Raw genomic sequence first — 19,313 nt, 5'->3', positions numbered from 1 at the left:
GCTATGCAGTGAGGGAGCATATTGCCCATCCAATGTCTGCGCTAAAGCCCTCTGGGACTCTTTGTTCCAGTTCCCCAACATGGTGAACTCGCTCGGCACACACGGCTTTGTGGCACTGTCCCCATTGCCCCAGATCTGTTCACCTGTGTGGACCCGGTTCCCTCAGTCCCTGTGGCTGTCAGCGGCACCAGCCTTGCTTCCCCTCTGCACAGCTATAACTGCCACTCCCCCTCCATGGAACATGAGCCACCAGGAAAGCTCAGGAGACCTCAGCCGGGAAAGCAAACCATGGCCACACCAGAGACAACAATGCCCCATTGTCCTCTGGGGCGGGACGGGAGGACGTAATAGGACTTTTCCATCTCCAGGCTCTGAGAAACCATCACAATAAAGGAACATTAGACGCTGCTTCCTTCTCTTGTGGGGGGCACCCTGGTGGGGCACAGGACAAACCAGGGCATGGAAGGTTCTGTGGGGACAGCATGAGCCCTGAATACAGACAGCAGTGCAGCTATTGCTGCAGAGGGCGTGCCCAGGAATGACCAAGGCAGAATGTGGGCTATTGTCTCATTGTTGTGGCTTAGAAGGACAATGGAGCATTGTTGTCACTGGGGATCCCATTGTTTGCTTTCCCTGCAGAGGCCGGCTCCATGGTGGAGGGAGGTTTCCTGAGGGCCAGGAAGGCCAGGGGGTGGGGGACGAGGCAGGCACGTTTTCCAGTAGCTGAGCCGAGTGCGTGTGCTCACCTGTACATGCAGGCACATTCGTGCCAGGGCCCCAGCGTGCAGGGGTCAGTGTGCCAAAGCAGTTCATCCACGGCTGCCGGAGCGTGTGAGATTTGAAATGCCCCTCACCCCCACAGCAAAATCTTTCCTGGGAACCCTAGCAGCTGCTCACAAATTAACCCCCAGCCCAGGGCCGGTTCTGCCACCTGGAGAGACTGCAGCTGGTGAGCGTGGGGGCCAAAGAGCCAGCAAAAGCCCCTTTGGAATCACTGCTTTTTCCTCCTCACCTGTGGGGACTGGCAGGGGTCTGGCTCCTGCCTCCCTTCTTGCTGCGAGTTTGGCCAGGCAGCAGGGCAAACGCATAGACATGCAAATGGTGCTCTTTGCATTGAAGGCCTGCCCCTGGGACAGCCACTTTCAGTTCCCTCCACAGCAGATTAACCCCTTCCAGGAGCAAGGTTGGCACTGTCCCAGGGGCAATAAAAGGCATTTGGGCACCATTGGGAAACGCCCAGGAAGAGAGGGCCCAGGCTGCACTCTGCGCTCCATTCCAGCTTCGAGCTGAGGGTGCGGCAGGACTGGAGCGACTAGCACCTGACAGAGAGCACAGTGCCCCAGCCGTCAGCCACAAACGCACAGAGCTGGGCAAGAGCCTCCTTTCCTGCCTAGAACAGATTCCCGCCGGGCCTGTGCTCCCCAGGAAACAGGGTAACCGCCTGGAAGGAAATGCCCAGGCCCTGCCCCGTCCGGAAGTAAGGAGTAACTCAGAGCAAGCAGCCAGAGGAGCCTGGCCAGCTTTCCCTGGAGCAGCTACATCCCAGCAGGAGGCTGCGCCCAGCACTTGCCCTGAGCTCCCAGCCGGGGAGAGAACAAATGGCTGCAAAGCTGGAGTGAGCAGAAACCACAGGTGGGAAGAAAGAGGGTGAGCAGCCCAGCTCTGCTCCTCTCACCCTGACAGCGAGGTAGCAGAGCCTAGAGATTAAAGCAGCAGAGTTGGGAGTCCAGCTGGCAGGGTTCCCTGTAAGCTGAGCACTTGGGCTGCCACCCAGGAGAGATTCAAATGCTGCCCAGCTGATTAGGACGGCGCCCACTGCCAACAGCATGTGTTTCTATTGGTGGTGCACATCTGCACTTGCCTTGGTGCATGTAACAAAGTGTATTCCACACATGTATAGAAAAATAGAGGGGGCCCTCTCTGGGCCCTGCCCCCTCTCCCTTCTGACCAATGTTCCCTCTAACTTTTCCATCCATGGGCAGAATTTGAGTGTTTCAGAAGTGAAAATTGCCCCGATACACCCACTTCCCCAGAGCCAGATCTCCATCTTGTACTGCACCAGGGGCATTTAGACTGGTGCAGTGCCCTTGAGAAGTCAGGTCCCATGCCATGTGATTAAGGAGATCAGAAATTGGCCCTGTGGGTTGTATTAGGGTAATATGCACCACTCCATCTCTCCTCCTTCATTCTGAGACAGCCACTGTCCCGGACAGCACGCACTTTACACGGGTAAAGACAAAGGGCTGAATGGCGCATTATACCTATTTTACAGATGTAGAAGTGAGGCCCAGAGAGATGGAGTGACTTGCCCAAGCTGACACAGGCAGGCTGTGGCAGAGCCACCAGTGGCATCCAGATCTTCTGAGTCCCAGCCCAGCACTTCACCACAGGATTAGCCTTTTCCCCAGTCAACTGGGGCAGAACCTGCTCAGTGGCACTCTCCGCTATCTCTGGGAAGTCATGCCTAGCACTGGACAGGGCTGCCTGAAGGGTGCCAGACTGGGACTCTGACTATGGTGTCCCAGAGGCCATCGTGCAAACCAGATGTCCCTCTCTGGGGCTTCCCCGGGAGTCCTGGAAGGTCTGAAAACAAGGCCTGATAACCAGCCTGCCAGGGAAGGTGTTTCTGGGTGGCACTGGGCTGTTCTCTGCAGGCTTGCAGCACTTACACTAGTGGAGACCCTACTTCTGTGCTTGCCCTGCCTCTTCCGATCTGCTACACAGGCTGCTGCTGGCCATCCCACCTGCAGCAGGGCCCAGGAAAGGCTCTTTGCACTCCTGTCTCACCCCAGAGAGGGGAGGGAACAGCCCCTGGACTGTCCCTCCCATTTGAACAGCATCCCCAGCTGAGGGCCTATTTGCATGGCTCTCTGCTATGTAAAAACGCAAGCCCTATGCAAAGGTGTGAAAATAAACACGGGGCTTATTTTTGCCTCCACCCTGAACACTCCAAAGTCCCTCCAGGTGCTCAGAGGCTCCAGCGAGGTGTGTAGGGGAAAAGCCTGAACAGAGCGTGGGACCAATCACGGGGTGGGGAGCACACAGCAAGGAAGTCGGGGTGGGAGGAAGCAGCTGCAGAGGATGGTGGCCTAGGACTGATCACCATGGTTCCGTCTCATTTCTTCCACCCACAGGCAGAATAAATTTTGTTCTATGCACCAACATATGTGCAGATGTGCACCACCAGTAGAAACACAGGCTGCTGGCTATGGGCGCTCTGCCGGTCAGCTGGGTGGCACCTGAATCTCTCCAAGCACTCAGCTTACAGGTAACGCTGCTCCTGGCCTTGGGAGCTTGGAGAGAAAACTGCCTTCCCTGGGGACACCCTGTTGCCACCAGCATGGTTGCAAGAGCAGGGGAAGAGGGCAAGCTGAGCCAGGGATGTGAGATGCAGGCTGAGGGACCCCGACTGTGCACAGCAGTGGCTCTGTAACCTCCAGGGGGATTGGGGAATGTCAGGTCTTGTGCAACTCAATCAGCTGCGATGGCCCTGTTGCTCTACCTTGTAAAGTACACCCCTGCCACCCACGTACTTGGGAGCCAGACCCCAGGCAATGGCAGGCGCCGTGGTTTGGAAGGTACATGGCAGTCCAGGTAACACACAAACAGACCCCACCCCTCACCATCCATTCCCAAGGGCACTCCAGCCAAGGGGGCCTTTTAGTGGAGTGGGTAATGCAGCTGTTAACAAAAGCCAAGAGCCCATTGCACACAGGCTGCTGGAACAGCCGCTCTTTGCCAGTTTGCTGCCCACTTCTCAGTCCCAGACTCCTTCCATGGCCTTGCCTGGTAGATGCCTGGTAACCTCCTTCTGTCCCCCTCTAACTTCCCTGAGTGCAGACAGCCCCTGCCCTCTGCAACACCTGGTCCTTCACACAGGCATCCCAGCACAGATGAGAAGTTAGGGAGAACTCACCCTTGCACTTACCTTGGATGGGGAGCAAATCCTCCTGCTTCCCACAATGCCTGGACCTAGGTGGATGCATCTGTAAGCGCCTAGCTCACCCCCCTCTAGGGAGCAAGCGTCTCTTCCAATCCCCTCCATATTGTTACCTGGGGGCAGGGCTACTGTCTGCTCCACCCACCACACACCTGGGCCTGTCTGTTGCTGATGAGATGTTGGGAACTGACTCACACAGAACGGCACTGTGAAGGAAACAGCAATAAAAGTCAGGCACAATAAACCCCTGGGGCCACCCTAGTGTTGGAGGGAAGCTGGCCTTTCTGTGCCCGGCTGATTGAGCAGGCAGGGGGAGACTAAGTGATGGGCCATGGGACCAGTGTTCCCTGTAAGTGGAGCACTTGGGCAGCTGCCCAGGAGAGATTCAAATGCCGCTCAGCTGATTAGCAGCCGGCAGCCTGGGTTTCTGTGGGTGGTGCACGTCTGCTCATACCTTGGTGCACGTAACCTTTATTCCACACAAGGAGGGAGGGACAACAGAGGGAACATTGCATGGGACAAGCCGCCAACTTTGTCCCCAAGAATGACCTTTGGGATGTGAATGTGCTGCTCCTAGGGGTTAACAGAGTGTCTAGCAGGGACTGGGCAATGTCCCTCCACTAGCTGGGGAGAGCTGCTGCACACAAAACACATTTCGAACTAGTGCTTGGCTGTTTCAGAGAAGAGCACCTACACAGCACGCAACCCATTGCGAAGCAGAGCGCTTGGATGCACTACAGCTTAGTTTGCAACAGGCTCTGGTCCCTGCCTACACAGCCCCTCTTTTGAAACAGGCGCTGTTCCTCGTGGAATGAGGTTTACCAACTGTGAGATAAGCCAACTGTGATTTCGAAATGATTTCACCGTCGTGGCTGCATTGTGTAGACGCTCGCAAAGTTATTTCAGAATCAATTGGCTGTGTAGACCTACCCTCTGAAAGCCCAATACAAGCTGAGCCAGGAGGTAATTGATTGCGAGCGGGTATGTGAGTGACACGATTGCACGTGTACCGCCATCACTGAATGTGGGGGAGTCACTGGGCCCTGGGCCCCACATCCTCAGTCAGCTGGGGCTCTCAGCCAGCAGGTGGAATAGAAGGTTTATGAACTGACAAGGATACAGCCTAGAACAGATATGTCAGCACAGAACCCAGAAGCCATCAGTTCAATCCATTTTGTGCAGAGAGCCCAGGCCCTGGCCCTGGCCTTCCCTTCCCTTCTGCCCCCCAGCAGCCCAGTCTAAAATCCCTCCCAGCCAGCCCCTCTCCAGCCTGGGGAAGCCTTCTTTTGCTTCTCTAGTGAAAGGTATTTCTTATCCACACTCCCTCTCAGGCTCTGGGTACAAAGGGCATGGCCATTCTGTACCTGGGGGAGCTATCACACCCAAACTCTCATCACCAGCTACATATGGGTACAGAGACCAGGGAAACTGAGGCATGCACCCAGGGTTACTAAAGGAGAGAAGAAAACACAAGCAATAGAACAAGGGGAATTAAATCCCCCCTTTGTCACAGCAGCCCACGAATCTGCCCAGGGTGCTAACACCAGCTGGCAGAGCACGTCCTGCCCCAGATGTTTTTAATGGTCACGGCAAAGGTGCTGCATGCACACAGAATGCTTTCTCCAGCCTGACTACAGTACAGCTTCCTCTCTGATAAAGAGTTCCTGCCACAGGCCCCCTCCTTTTCCCCTCACACCCCAAACCCATGCGTGCCTCACCGCGCACTCAGTTCGAAGCCCGGTGCGGGACGCCGATACAATCTCACTTCCTAGACATGAATATTAGCACTGCTGCTGATTTATGATAACGGGATCAGGCTCCGAGACGCTGGTGGCGGGGGGGGGCGTTGGAGAGACGCTGATATGTGCCCTGAGCAAGAACAAAGAGGAGCGGGTGCTGCTGCCTGTTGAGCCCTTGACTTCAAAGGCCGGCCTTACCAGGAGCCTAGGACTGGCCAAGGATGGCTTATGCCTCCTGCTGAGATCGCTGCACCTTGGTGAGCAGGGGTGGCCTTGGACTTGGGCAAGCCCTGAAGCATGGCCAGTGAGAACAGAAAGCTGTAGATTCACTGCTTCAGCAGGGCACAGCTCCGCTCACTTCGAATGCACCAGCTTTTGCCTCTTAAATAGCCACTGAGCTCAGTTAGCAAACACCATGTCTCCCTCTCAGCCACACCAACGTGGCCCAGGTATAACAGAGATCTGTGCAGCACAGAGCGGGCAGCGTGGTCCTCCCTAGAAAACTTCCATTTACAGAGCAAAGGCACTACTTGCCCACAGCAGAGATGGAGGAACAGTGAACCGCTGCTCTGCACAGCACCCTTTTAGCCTAGGAGAGCCGAGTTCCCTATCAGCTGTTATGGAAGCCACTGGGCTGAGTAAAATACTTATGGTTTGGAGGACTAAAGAATATATTGCAGCATTTGCCAACATGTTTGGAAGCTCTGGGCCTGTCTCTGGAGCAGTTGCTTGTTGCTAGGTATGCTGGCCCCTCACTGTATGGAACGTGGTTATGTGACCTAGTCTAGAACCCAAGAGTCTGGCTTTCAGTCCTCTGTGTACATCAGTGGGCAGTGCTTCTTGGTGAACAAGATGAAGGACAGGTAGCGGAGGCTAGGCTGGCATGAGCACGTGCATTTCAGTCTCTCTTGTGTGCTCTGGCTTCACCACATCTCTGTCCTGCAGTCTCCCAGTAGAGGCACAGCACCTAATGTGTGGCAAGCCTGATGCCATTAGCACTTAACTCCAGTTTTATGGCCACACAGATGGCCCCCCACTGCTGTAAGCATCAGCGACTGTTCACACCCCCAGCAGTGACGTGGACAGTGACCAAGCCAGGAGACGCTCAGGACTCCAGGCTTCCAGCCCAAGCTGGGGGAGGGCATGAGGTTGCTTTGCTAGAGCAGGGGACTGCGATATGAGTCTCCCAACCTTGAGTCCTACCCGAGAGTCAGGTTCAGACACTGACTTGCTACCACGCCTTGGGCCAAGTCCCACAGTAGCCCAGTGACTCATTTGGAAGCTCCCATCCCTGCCAATCTTGTGAGGCTCGGCTGATGAACATTTGAGCCTTGCTTCCAAGGGCTTATGTGCACCAGAAGCATCAGAGCAGAGCACCGCGGTCCCTTTTGCTAGTGGGCCTGAGCTCTGCAGTTGAGAAGACACAAAATGTCCTTGACTTGTTCTTCCAGGTGGTGCTGCAGGCAGGATAAGGATGCCGTGGGAGTGGTGGGTATGAATGTGAAAGTACATCATGCAGGGAGGCGGCTGCATTGGCCACCTACCATCCTGGCCACCACTGGGGCAGGCTGCAGATAAACTTTATTGAATTCGGCCTTTTAGCATCCTGCAAGCTGAGGCCATGGGCTGCGGGGCTTGACAGAAGGAAAGGGGAAAGAGCTACCACGGCCATCATAGGAGTCCCAGCAAACATCCTCCTGGCATGATGTCTACTATAGTTTTGATTCATCCAATGGTTATAATCCACCGCTCCAGGTGCCCTGTCTTTACGCAGTCTTTAAAGACTGCATGAAGGCCAACATTGCTCATGCTGGTTTAAAACCAGATCAGCTAGAGCAGCATGCCAAAGACGGAACAGGCTGGCGTGCTCTCGTACGACGCACATGACAACTTTGAAGAGCAGTGATGCGTACACCTCATTGATGCTCGTGAGAGGAAGAAAGCAACAGCAGCAGCTGCACCAACAGAGCAAGGACAATTCCTCTGCCCCCACTGTGAACATCCATGATGCTCAAAGCTTGGACTCCTCAGCCACATGCGAGTCCACAACCGATGAGCCTGTGCAAACTTAAGATGTCATCATCGGACACGATGGACTACCTACCATTCCAGGTGCCCTGACTATTCAGAGTGCAATCCCTAATGGAGGACAATGCCCAACTCATGACAATGAACCCATATGAAGAGCAGAAATCAGGCCTCTGGGACTGTAGCAAGGCAAAGCAGTAAGAGTCAGGCCCCGAGCCCCTATGCATGTGGCTGCGAGGAAGCCTCATTGCAACTGGCTTTGTGGCTCCTCACAGTATCATGGATGCTGTGAGCAGGGAACTGGTCAGGCTGCTGCACAAAGCTCTCTTAGGTGGGTGTAGGTGTAACTGGTTCCGTGAACCCAAGATCAGCAGCTAACTGGGCAGCCACACAAAGCCTCTGCTCTGGAACTTGGTCCCTTCATTTATCTTCCATGGAGCTGATCCCGTTGCACAGGGCACCTGGACATGCCCTTACCCAGGCAAGATGCTCCTGCATTCATTTCTTGGCTTTCCCTTGATGCTGGTGAGAACAGCTTGTGGATTCATTCATACATAAATCCAGGGATCATATCAAAGGGCCACAGTGAAACTCACCTTCAACCACCAGCTAGGCAAAGAGTAACCCAAGGAGTGTCCATATGAAAAGAAAGTGAAGCCTTCACCCAAATGACAGCACCCCTCCCACATCAGGCAGATTTACTTCTGATTTATATTGGGCAGGATAAATGTTCATGCCAATAGAGTCCCCGGTGTTTAACATGGCACAACCATATGCACAGGGCTAATAAAGATCCTCGACCGCAACACAGACCTTTCCACAACAACCATGCCCTTAAAGGAACCACCCCACTCCTCAAGTCAAGAGATTTAATGCAGCCAACACTGGGAACAAGGAGGTCTGTTAAACAAAGATGCCATCTATATACCGAAGCCCCTTGTAATCACAGAAGGGAGCGGCGATTTCACAAGTAAGACCCCATTAAAGGAACAGTCTGTGTTCGGCTAATTGAGTGGTGCCTGTGAAATGTAAAGATTGGAATGTTTTTGATTTCATAATTTCAGTACCCAGGGCCGTAGCTACAAACCAAGGACTCTCACGTTTAACCTGAACCCGAACCACCTTTCATAAAAATACACCACAAGTGTTTGCTAGGGAATGTAGCGCGCAAAGGCTCCAGCTTACTGTGAGCCTCCTGTAATTTGTTCTGTCAGGTCAGTGCTGTAGTCTCAGAGTTTAAACTCTGCAGGAACCACCTCTCAAATGGCTAGTAACAGGTCATCTGCATTTAGAGCATGGAACTGTTTCCAACAAATCTTGTCTGGAAATGCTGTTTTTGCAGTGAGACTGGGTTGTTTGAGGCTGGCTCTCTGGGTATCTTTTTTCTACACCTCCTGCTGTAGAATGTGAGCTCAGGTTGGGGCAAGGAAAGTTTCTCTGACAAACACCATTATCAGCACTTTTCTACCTAAAGATTTGTGTGCTCGGGAGCACCACAATTGCTCCATGCAGTGGGGGCAGTCAACTGCAATAATCCGTTCACCCCACGGCACTCAGCGCTAGCTGCACATTTCAGGAACTGTTAAGACCGCTCAGTGCATCCTCATCAGATGGCGTCTTTGCCCAACTCTGCTCAGTGGAAAGGCATTTGCACGTTATGGAAAAACATCGCTTGCAAAGCAAACACAACCAGCTTCACGAAAGCAGAAAGCTAAGCAACGGGAGCCTACTAAACACAGGGGCCAATTGTAAGAGTTCACTCTACCTTATTCCTTCTGCCTGCCACTCGCTCAGTCAAAAACAGACCCTTCTGTTCTTCATCCCACTCCAAGGCAGGGACATGTCAGGTCTCAGGGAACACAAGGCATCACAGAAGGTGTGTGTGTGTGTGTGTGTTTGAGGAGGGTGAGAAATAGGCAAGCCCGCTCATTGGCTATTGCACTGGCTGAGAGCAGTCCCCACCACTCTGCAGCCTGGCTTTATCTTTCTTCCAGGGTGTTTGGGAGCCAATAAAGCCGCATGAATGCTGGAGAACTCTATGTTCCAGCAGAGGCTTATGACACTTTGCAATTGTGGTGGAGTGTGTTGCTAGGGGCAGCAGTGCCCTCTATAGTCCAAGACTGGCCGTTTTACAATAGACATGTTTTACCCTCCAGAGCTGTTTGAGACTGCTACATTTGCCAATTCGTTTCCATAGTAGCTCCAAGCACTTTGCCCCATTTCATCCCCTGGGGAAGTAAGTAGGATCGACTCCTAGTTTAGAAGGGGGAAACTGAGGCAGAAAGCAGGGATGTGATTTGGCCAATGCCGACAATAAGCTAGCAGGGACAAAAATAAATGGCAGTATCTCACACACCCGGTCGAGTACTGCCACACAGACACCACCCGCTGGCTGTATACAACTTTTGACTTACAAAGATTGGAAGGGGGCTTTGGCTTAATGTCCAATGAAATAAACAAGGTACAGCCATGAAGACTTGCATTGTTCTCGTGGATTTGGAGAAATCAGTGCTGTAGTTCTTGTAAGGACAGGCATTTCATAAGAACAAAATTTCGGAAAAGCTAGAATTGGTTTTATGTACTTTTTGTTTTGCACTAGGGTGGTGTTTCTCAACCTTTTTTTTAAAATAAACTACCCCTCATAAGTACTCCCAGTGCTACAATTTTCAGACAACACAATTTTTTCTATTGCAACACATTCGCCTAAACAGCTTAATCATAAGCGGTTGGTTGGAAGAAATTATCCATAGGCAATAAACTTGCCGTCACACTTATGACTGTGCAGAACAGAAAAATTAAAAACAAAAAGATGAACATGAAATAAGTCCAACTTTTTAATTTACAAATAAAGGTTGGGAAACACTGAGTTAATATATCCTCTGGAAGAGCTCTGTGTATCCCAAGGGGTACACAAACCCTGGTTAAGAACCACTGCTCTAGTGACTTAGAAGGCTGACTCCTGGAGCAAGTCCATCTGGCCAGACATGCTTACATGCCAGTATAGACTTCATTTTTCACAGCTTCACTCAGAAGAACGCTGCATCTTACTTACAAGTAAGTCTATTTCAGTAGAATGTTTTTTATCACCCCTGACATGACTTGTGATTAGTCTAGGGTTCCTTCCACTCACCATCAGGCAACTGCAAATGAATTTAAGACACGGGATCCACCCGATAGCATCAAGCCACGGAGAAGCTGCATGTAGCATCGGGGGCATCTTGAAAAGCATGACTTGGAGCAGAGGCAGCACTGACGACGAGAGAGCTGTTTCTCCTACACGTCTACAAAAGCAGCTGGGAAGCGGCAGCCCCCTTTCTGAGCATTGAGCCATTTCTTATGTCATCGACCTTATGTTCATTGGACTCATGCAATCTTTACACCTTTTCCTCTGGTAAATATCTGATCTGCACATTTCACACGGCCTTTTTATCGGTGTATGATGTTTTCCTCACTTGTGGCAAGAAAAACTATTAACATGGAGCTAAAAACTCTAGGCGTAAGAATTAGTCTCAATGCAGTGATTTGTCTTTTCCCCTGCATGTAGTTAATCAGATGGAACCAGCAGGGACTGTGAGGTATCATAAATATCCGGCAACCATAGCACCTAAACTATTAATTGAGAGAATGTGGTAGTTATTTACTGCTCTGTATAACTTTAGTGAGCATCTTGAGGATTAATGTGAAACATACCCAGGGGAACCCAGTTCCTATTCTGTGCCTTTCACATCTACTCCATGACAATGCTTAACTGCACTCATCCGCAGAGGGTCTGAGACTCGTGGCTGCACAAGACACATACCTTTGTGTTGCTGTTTGTGCAGGACACCGAACACATGAAAACTGATACAAAAATACAAATTCTTGTGTTAGGATTTTGTTTTAGCTCCCATATTGTACTAACATGTCCCATTCAATCATCATAGCCTGAGAGAGCTGTTACAACTGCTCTGTAGAATAGCTTAGTGAAATGGATGCATGTGCACAAGGTTACCTATGCTGGAACTGCATCAAAATTCTTTCAGGTGCAAACAAGACAAATCATTGTGCAATATCCAGAAAAGCTTGAACTGCTGTATTTCTGCATGGCCAGGATGAATAATGAGAGGGAAGTAGCTGACAGCAAGAACAACAAAAAAAAGCATGGCTTTAAAAAAAATTGAAAAGGAGAGTGTTTATTTCCCCTTGTACCCGCCATAGACTACGTCAAAACAGACTAGAGGTATTTTAAGTGGTGTCTATTGAACTCCATGTGTTACATTTCCATAAATGAGGCAATTTTTTTTCTTCTGAATTTCTCTGAACTCACTGGTTTACCGCATAAAAACTATATGCAGATTAGGTTTTGAAAACTGCATGCTGCCTAAATTACTCCCGTGTAAAGGATGGTCACAGTAGCTCTCAAAGACTTGTGTCTCCACCGCAACAAGAAATCCTCCATCAGAGGTATCTGAGCAAGGAAGCGTGACAGTGCACCCATTGCACAGATCCCCAATGAAACCATCCAGCAGACCCCCATACACACAACACATTCCCACCAAATAGAAGTTGCAGAAAATATTAAAAAGCAAACACTTCAGATATTTTTCAAATTGGTTAGTGACTGGTCCATGGGAACTCTGAGTTTAACCCTGGCTGCACAGACTCCCCCTCTCTGCTCTTGGGTCAACTACTTAGTCTTGCTGCTTAAATTTCTCCACTCTAACATGACACTAACACTTAACATTGCAAGTGTGAGGCTTGAGCACCAGTTGTGACATGCTTTGATGAGTATATTATGGTGCCTGATCTCTTTCCAGTGTATTAATATATTTCTTTAACTTATGCTTTGACAAGAAGCACTTTTATATTGAGTCTCATGAAATTTATACTGTTTTATTGGTTAAAGGTAACTGAGCAATACTGATAGAGCATTGTAATGCTAAATTCCTAATTAAATTCCATCTTAATTATACTGGATCTCTAGTCCGGAGATTGCATGTGGCTCTGGTAGTCCAGTGGAACAATTCAGTATTGTCTAGCATGGTTACTGCTCCAGAACATGGGAAGATTTTCTTCCTTATCAGAAATTAAACAGATCCATGTTAAGAAAAGAAGAAAAAAAGATTTATTTCAGATCCCAGGTTTTCTGCAGCTAACACACATGGAGGATGTAGGCACAACAGCAAATAAATTTAAGTTCACAGTAAACAAAAATTCTATTAAACCCTGACATCAATTGGTACACCAATGTAAAAAGTATTACCATCAAAGATAAGGAAAGATATTGGCTAATGTCCTGTTCTTACTCTTCTCTGTAACTGCAAATACATCATGCTCATGAGAAGATTTTATTTTCAAACACCACCCAGTTTTCTCAGGACAGTGATTCCTGTTTATAGCATTGTTTAGTCCACCCCACAGATTAAATGAAAATTCTAGCATGAAATACTCTTTAGTGCACTCCACACACTGAGTGACAAGTTCTAGTTCGAAACACTTTGTAGAAGAGTAATATTGTCCCCCTTTAACATGATCCGACCTGCAACACAAAGAAGAAGGGAAATGGCAGTTAGACAGATTAACCTCAGCTCATGCATGTCTAGTTTTCAAAAAGTTTTACACATTTTGTTGGACACATTTTCCAAAAAGGTTTGCAGGTCTTTCTACAGTATATGTATACACAGCAAATAGATATTGCAGCTGACCCACGCCAGCTCTCAGACTCTCCCACTTCACAGGATCCCAGAGCCCAGGCTCCAGTCAGGGCTCAAAAGATTATACGGCAATGAAACAGCCTCACAGCCAGAGCTCTGCAAGGCCAAGTCACCTGGCCTTTATTCTATAGATGTACCTCCTGTGAGGGTCAGATCTTAGGACTGTTGTATTAAAGTAATCAGAAACATAAATATGTTAATACTAAGTCAGATCAATGGGCCATGCAGCCCAGTGCCCTGTCTTTTCACAGTATGTGTGCCAGAGGCTTCAGAGGGAATTAAGAGAACAGAGCAGTTAAAACAATGAGCAGTCCAGTGGCACCTTGCAGACCAACAGATTTTTGGGACTATGAGCTTTTGTGGGCAAACACCTGCTTCATCTTTGCCCACAAAAGCTCATGCTCCCAAAAATCTGTTTGTCTATAAGGTGCCACAGGACTTCTCATTGTTTTTGCGGGTACAGACTAACACAGCTACTCCTCTGCTACATAGAACAGTTATACTGATGCATCTCCAGATGTCTAGTCCCAACTTCTGGAAGCCATAGTCTCAGGGACACCCAGTAAACAGGATAGTGTCCCTGACCATTTTGGCTAATAACAAGACAGACCTGTTCTTCATAAATTTACCGAATTCTTTTCTGAACCCAGCTGTACATTAAGCCTTCACATTCCTTAGCAACAGGTTCCACAGGTTGACTGTGCGTTGTCTACAAAAGTACTTCCTTATGTTTGTTTTAAACCTGCTACCTATTAATTTCATTAGGTGACCTCTTGCTATGTGTTTGGTGAAGAAGTAAGTAACACTTCCAAAAAAATAAATACAACAGGTCAGAGATAGGGAGTACAGCATTCAGGATGGCCTAGTCTGGCTATACTGACACCCAAGAAAGGACAAAGAGCTGCTGTTTATTTAGACTCCTTCCGTGACTCAGATTCAGTTTATGACGCATTCTAGGTACTGATGGCACACAGTTAATCAGAACAGATTATTCATCAACTTTCTAATCTCAGAACAGTTAATTTACATAAAATAGCAGAATTAAGAATCTTCCCAATGGGCTTCACTATACTTTATTAAAAGCTATTCATTCACTCTGTATTTTAAACTGCTGGCACACACAAGTTTCATAGAGGCAGTTTGGTGCCATAAATCATTTAAACCATGCAAAAGCAACGAAGGGTCCTGTGGCACCTTATAGATTAACAGAAATGTATGAGCATAAGCCCACGAAAGCTTATGCTTATACATTTTGGTTAGTCTATAAAGTGCCACAGGACCCCTCATTGCTTTTGCAGATCCAGACTAACATGGCTACCCCTCTGATACTTAAACCATGCAGACTCACCCAACTGTTTCCTTGATTTTGTTTTCGAGTGAATCTCCTCTGCATCATCCAGAACCAGGTTCATGTATTCATCAAAACCCTAAGAACCAACAACAGAAACAGTTAGGAAATAAAATCACCCGGTCTCGAGCTTCTGACTTGAATAACAGCTCGAGCTGTTCTCCCTAAGAGGGGTACAGACACTTTAAATGGGTCTGAGTAAAACAACTGCTTAGAAAACTGAAGATTACTACTTCATTCTACTGTTCTTCTTTTTTTCCCCTTGAGGAATCACAAATATAAGTTGTGAACTGGAAAAACAAAAATGAATGATGAAAGGTGCATACATCTTGGTACTCACAATGATACAGCCTTCTATCCGCATGTTCACCTGTTCATAGAGCCATACCTGAATCCTGGACCTCTAAAATTCAGAGGTGGGGAGGCAGGGTGAAGAGGAGAAGGAAGCACAATATTAGCACAAGTATTCCAGGTAACAGTTACTTATTGGTATATACTATAATATAAATTGTAAGCAGTCAAATAATCTTTGCAGTTTCTTTTAAGAAGACACAAGATATGACACTCAGATTAAAACTCAATTTTGTCCCAAGGCATCTTAGATATAAAAAGGCATGTTTTCTCTCCAATTACTGAGGATTTGTGAACACATAAAGGAATAAATTGTAGAAGGTCCACATAGTACAGGGATGGACAATAATTTTTGATGGGGGGCCTTCAGCACAGTTTAAGGGGGCTGTGGAAACTCCTCATTTTGCAAACAAGGTACAAGTCAAAGTTGTATATACCAGCCTCAGCTGTACCACTGTGACTAAAAACATGTTTTGGGTCATATTTACAACCACACGATGAGCTAGCAAATAGTGAAAGTTAGCATTACTTACATTCTGCAGGTATCTGAAGATGAGGTTCTGTAATACAGCACTTAAGGAAAAGGACAGAAGCAGCACTTCACACAACACGAGTCATTGCAACAACTAATCTGCTTAACAGCAAAGCCCCCATTTTAAAAGTGTTTTATTTGTTGCGCAAATCAAAGTTCTCTCTCTTTTTTTTTTGGTGGGAAGGGGGAGATGTCCGGTTGGCACGTCACACACCTATACCCTTTGCACTCCGTAAAACAGGTGTCCCTTCACAAGACTCACTCCCTGAAACCAGTTGCGACAGAGTGATCTCTAGGGATAAATCCCTTCCATCTCACCCCACCATCAAGTACAATCTATTGACCACTCCACCCTCCATGAGCCAAATGAGCCCGGCAGCACCGGGGACAGGCTCTAACATCCGGGAAGTGCCCCTTCTGCTCCCCTTCCCCAGGCTCAGCCAACAGGATGGTCTACAGCCCAGCCATGACCCTGCACGTGCACATCCAGACCCCACCCCAGGCACCTGGGGGGAAGAGACCCCAACTCCCAGCACACGATAACAGACGTGTGCCTGGCAGCTGCACGACAGCCCTGCCTCGATCTCCACTGTCTAGTTCCCTCACTCCCCCTGCATCAAGCTCCCTTCATTCGCCCCTCTCCCATCCACCAGACCCCCAACCCCTCATTCTCCCCTGCCTCACCTTCTCCTCCCTTCGCCAGCCCGCCCCCGTTACCTCCTCTCCCACCCCTTCATGCTGCCCTATCAGGCTGCCTCCCTCACCGCCTCCCCCTCCCACCCGCTCATTACCCGCACCAGCCAGGACCCCTCCCCCATTCTCTCCTGCCAGCGAACCAACTCCCCCACGTTCCCTTCCCCCTCCCCCCGGGCACTCACACCCCCCGCCAGCCCCGCCCCCCATCTCCCCCTCCCCGGCAGGATACGATGGGCTGCACCATCACCTTCTGCACCTTCTGGCCCTGCCCGCGATACGCCATGGCCGCGAGCGCGCCTCAGCCAACCCGCCGGAGAGAGAGAGAGAGAGAGAGACGGCGGAAACCGTTACCAGCAGCACTCCACACGCGCCCGCCTCAGCAGCTCCCAGACTTCCGGTGCAGGCCGGAAACGCGGCTGCCCGTGGAACTCTGGGAAGCCCCCCTCCTTCCTCCCAAGACGGCCACTCTGGCACGCTGGAAGACTCCCGCCCCGCCTCTACTGCTCTCGCCTGCGCCGACCGCCTCCCCCGGGGTGGGGGCCACGCGCCGCATTGCAGCACCCCCCACACCGCCCGGCCTCGTGCAGGCCAGGTACCCAGGCTGGCTGTGCAGAGCGGCGGGGGTGCCCGCGTACACGCCTTGTTCAGGCACGAAAGCCCAAAGGCTGGAAGCCACCTGCCCTTTGCAGAGATGACTTGGACCAGAGGCTCACCCCCGCCCCACGATGCTTTGACCAGTATTTCCCAGGGATCAAAGTCAAGGACTGGAGGATACACGCATAGTCCGTAACTAGAGTCCCGCACAAACACAACATTTACCTCTGCGGATCCGCACGATTTCTGCAAATTTGCAGGTCTCTAAATATAAAATTTGCATCCCCATCTGCAAAAATGAGCCACAGATATCCCCACCTCTGGACATGGCTACCTGCAGATATAAAGCAGGTACCCGCTGATTTGCGGAGATCTGTCTGTAACTATACATCTCAGGGAGACATCACCTTTAAATTCTACTCCCTTCCCTCTCCCTTCTCTTCCAGAAAACCTTAGAGTGGATAGCATGGATGCTAATGTCAGAGATGAACCTTTGCATGGTGGGTGCAGGATGGCTGCCTCACTGTCCTTTCGTTCCACACTGTTAAGTAGGTTTGTCCCCAAAAGGCCGTATGTATGGCATCACTGCAGTTTGTCAGTTGTACATGGGAATAACACAACCTCTCTCACTTGCAGAAGATACTGTGATGAAGTAGAGGAATGTAAATGCTTTAAGACTTTTTAAGTGGCTTCACTCTGTCCATTTGGAGGCCTAAGTGCTGTGCCCAGCTCTTACTTGGGTTACTTCACCTTTCCGTGAATGTACTTTGAGATTAAAGAATAAAAAAGCACACTAATATTACACATTCCACAGTCACACTGGTTTCCATTATTTGCAAGCTGATACTTTTCTGCACACTCTACCACCAGGACATACCAATTCCTCCACTAACATTTTAAAGAAATTATTACTTACAGAAAACACCCTTGGTTTTGCGCTTACTGCCCACCTCTGCACCTTACCCAGACACAAAAAGAACATCTGAAATAAGACTTCCTACATTAGCTTTATTTAAAAACAGGTTTTCCATGAACAATACTCATCGTGAACATGTATGATTCAGATTACATGTAATAGAATGCCTTAAATACAAACTAAATAGAAAATGAAATAAAATATTTACAGAAGTGATGGCATACATAAAATTTTGCCTTCATAGACAGGACTTCTCACATTGAGAAGAAAGCAAAGAAAGCTGACAACAAAACAGAAAAGTCTGCTTAAACACGAGGAAATAAGCAGCAGGGAGAAGTGTTTAGATCACAATTTCTCATATATATGTCTCTCTCTGAATGCCTCTTCCACTTGTGTACAAGCAATCAGAAGTCTCTGTGAAAAGTCCTTCAGCAGGATGGAGGGTTGTTGCTCTCCAGCTTCTTTGGGATGAAGCTTCCTCCCAGGTGTCCCTCCTAGAACAGCAGTTTCTTAAGGAGTGGGCTTTTTAATTTAAAAACTGGTTTTGGTTCAAATCTTCTCTATAAGAACTAAGACATCACAGTGGATTATCAAATCATATGTGTATTCTTCCAACAATGAAATATTTACAGTACGATTAAACTTTTTTAAAGCCTGCCAGCAGCAAAAACCTTGCCACACCTATAGCTTCACAGTTTAAAGTCAGAAGGAACTCTAGTTTGTAGAAAGTTTAAAAAAATTAAACAAAAACAAAACAAAAAAAAACATGGTCAAAATGAATACAGGTGATGGGGTCCACAATACACCCCTCTCTCAACAGCTCACTGTTGGGTCACAACAAGATTCAGAGTACAAAGTTCAAGCAAATGGACGGTCAAGCACAGACGACTAATTTTTCCCAACTCCCAATCACAGGTGTCTATTTCCTAAATGATTAGTTGAGGCCCAGTGGGGGGCAGTGGGATGGAGAAATGAAGGGGGAGAAGAGAGAAAGGTATCCTTGGGACAAAGGAGGGCACAGAGTTTGCTCTGACAGCAGTAGAACTTTACTAAGACTTGCTTGACTTGACATGCGCTGCCTACCGGCTGAATTCCAGCAAAGTGCTACTTCAAATCAGACAAGCTCATACAATAAACTGGGATTCAAAGAAAGCTGAAAGTATTTGCCCATTAGTCCTGGTAGGTACTGCTGCCCAGTAGAAGACAAGTCAGCAGAAATGGCAAGAGTGGCTTGGAAACAGAGGCACTTTAGTGACCCATTTTCAATGTATTGATTTGCAGCAGACCACATGAGGAGTTATACCACTTGATCTTATAACAGGATCTTACTCAGATCAACAAGTAGTACCACCTCCCCGGGCATTCACTACAGTGTGATTCAAAGAGAGGGAGACAGTCTTCATGAACTGCATAGCTGCTGCCCACCATACTGATATTGTATGATAATTAAAAGGAAGTAAGACTGGATAGACTAAC

At 48.8% G+C, this 19,313-nt stretch overlaps 2 protein-coding genes across 5 annotated transcripts in view; both read right to left on the bottom strand.

The window, feature by feature from the left end:
* Positions 1-9,603, bottom strand: part of SOX13 (SRY-box transcription factor 13) — an 85,137-nt gene extending 75,534 nt beyond the window's left edge. For 3 of the 4 annotated variants that reach the window (XM_074977624.1, XM_074977631.1, XM_074977630.1), the window contains exon 1: positions 9,473-9,603. The gene's annotated coding sequence lies outside the window, so the exon portion shown is untranslated. Of the gene's footprint in view, positions 1-4,092; positions 4,118-9,472 lie in introns of those variants that run through there. The other variant, XM_074977628.1, reaches the window with a different exon arrangement.
* A 3,185-nt stretch (positions 9,604-12,788) lies between these two features.
* On the bottom strand, positions 12,789-16,729 carry SNRPE (small nuclear ribonucleoprotein polypeptide E). The gene is made up of 5 exons (XM_074977486.1): positions 16,557-16,729; positions 15,633-15,659; positions 15,089-15,151; positions 14,749-14,827; positions 12,789-13,225 (listed from the first exon to the last, which is right to left on the bottom strand). The coding sequence occupies exons 1-5, from the start codon at positions 16,608-16,610 to the stop codon at positions 13,170-13,172; spliced, it is 279 nt and encodes a 92-aa protein (XP_074833587.1). The 5' UTR covers positions 16,611-16,729; the 3' UTR covers positions 12,789-13,169.
* Between the last annotated feature and the right edge of the window lie 2,584 nt (positions 16,730-19,313).

Source organism: Carettochelys insculpta, chromosome 26 (genome assembly GCF_033958435.1).
Source record: "Carettochelys insculpta isolate YL-2023 chromosome 26, ASM3395843v1, whole genome shotgun sequence".
NCBI classification, from domain to species: domain Eukaryota; kingdom Metazoa; phylum Chordata; order Testudines; family Carettochelyidae; genus Carettochelys; species Carettochelys insculpta.
Note: the sequence above shows the minus strand (reverse complement) of the source record. Positions and strands in the feature narration are given on the sequence as shown.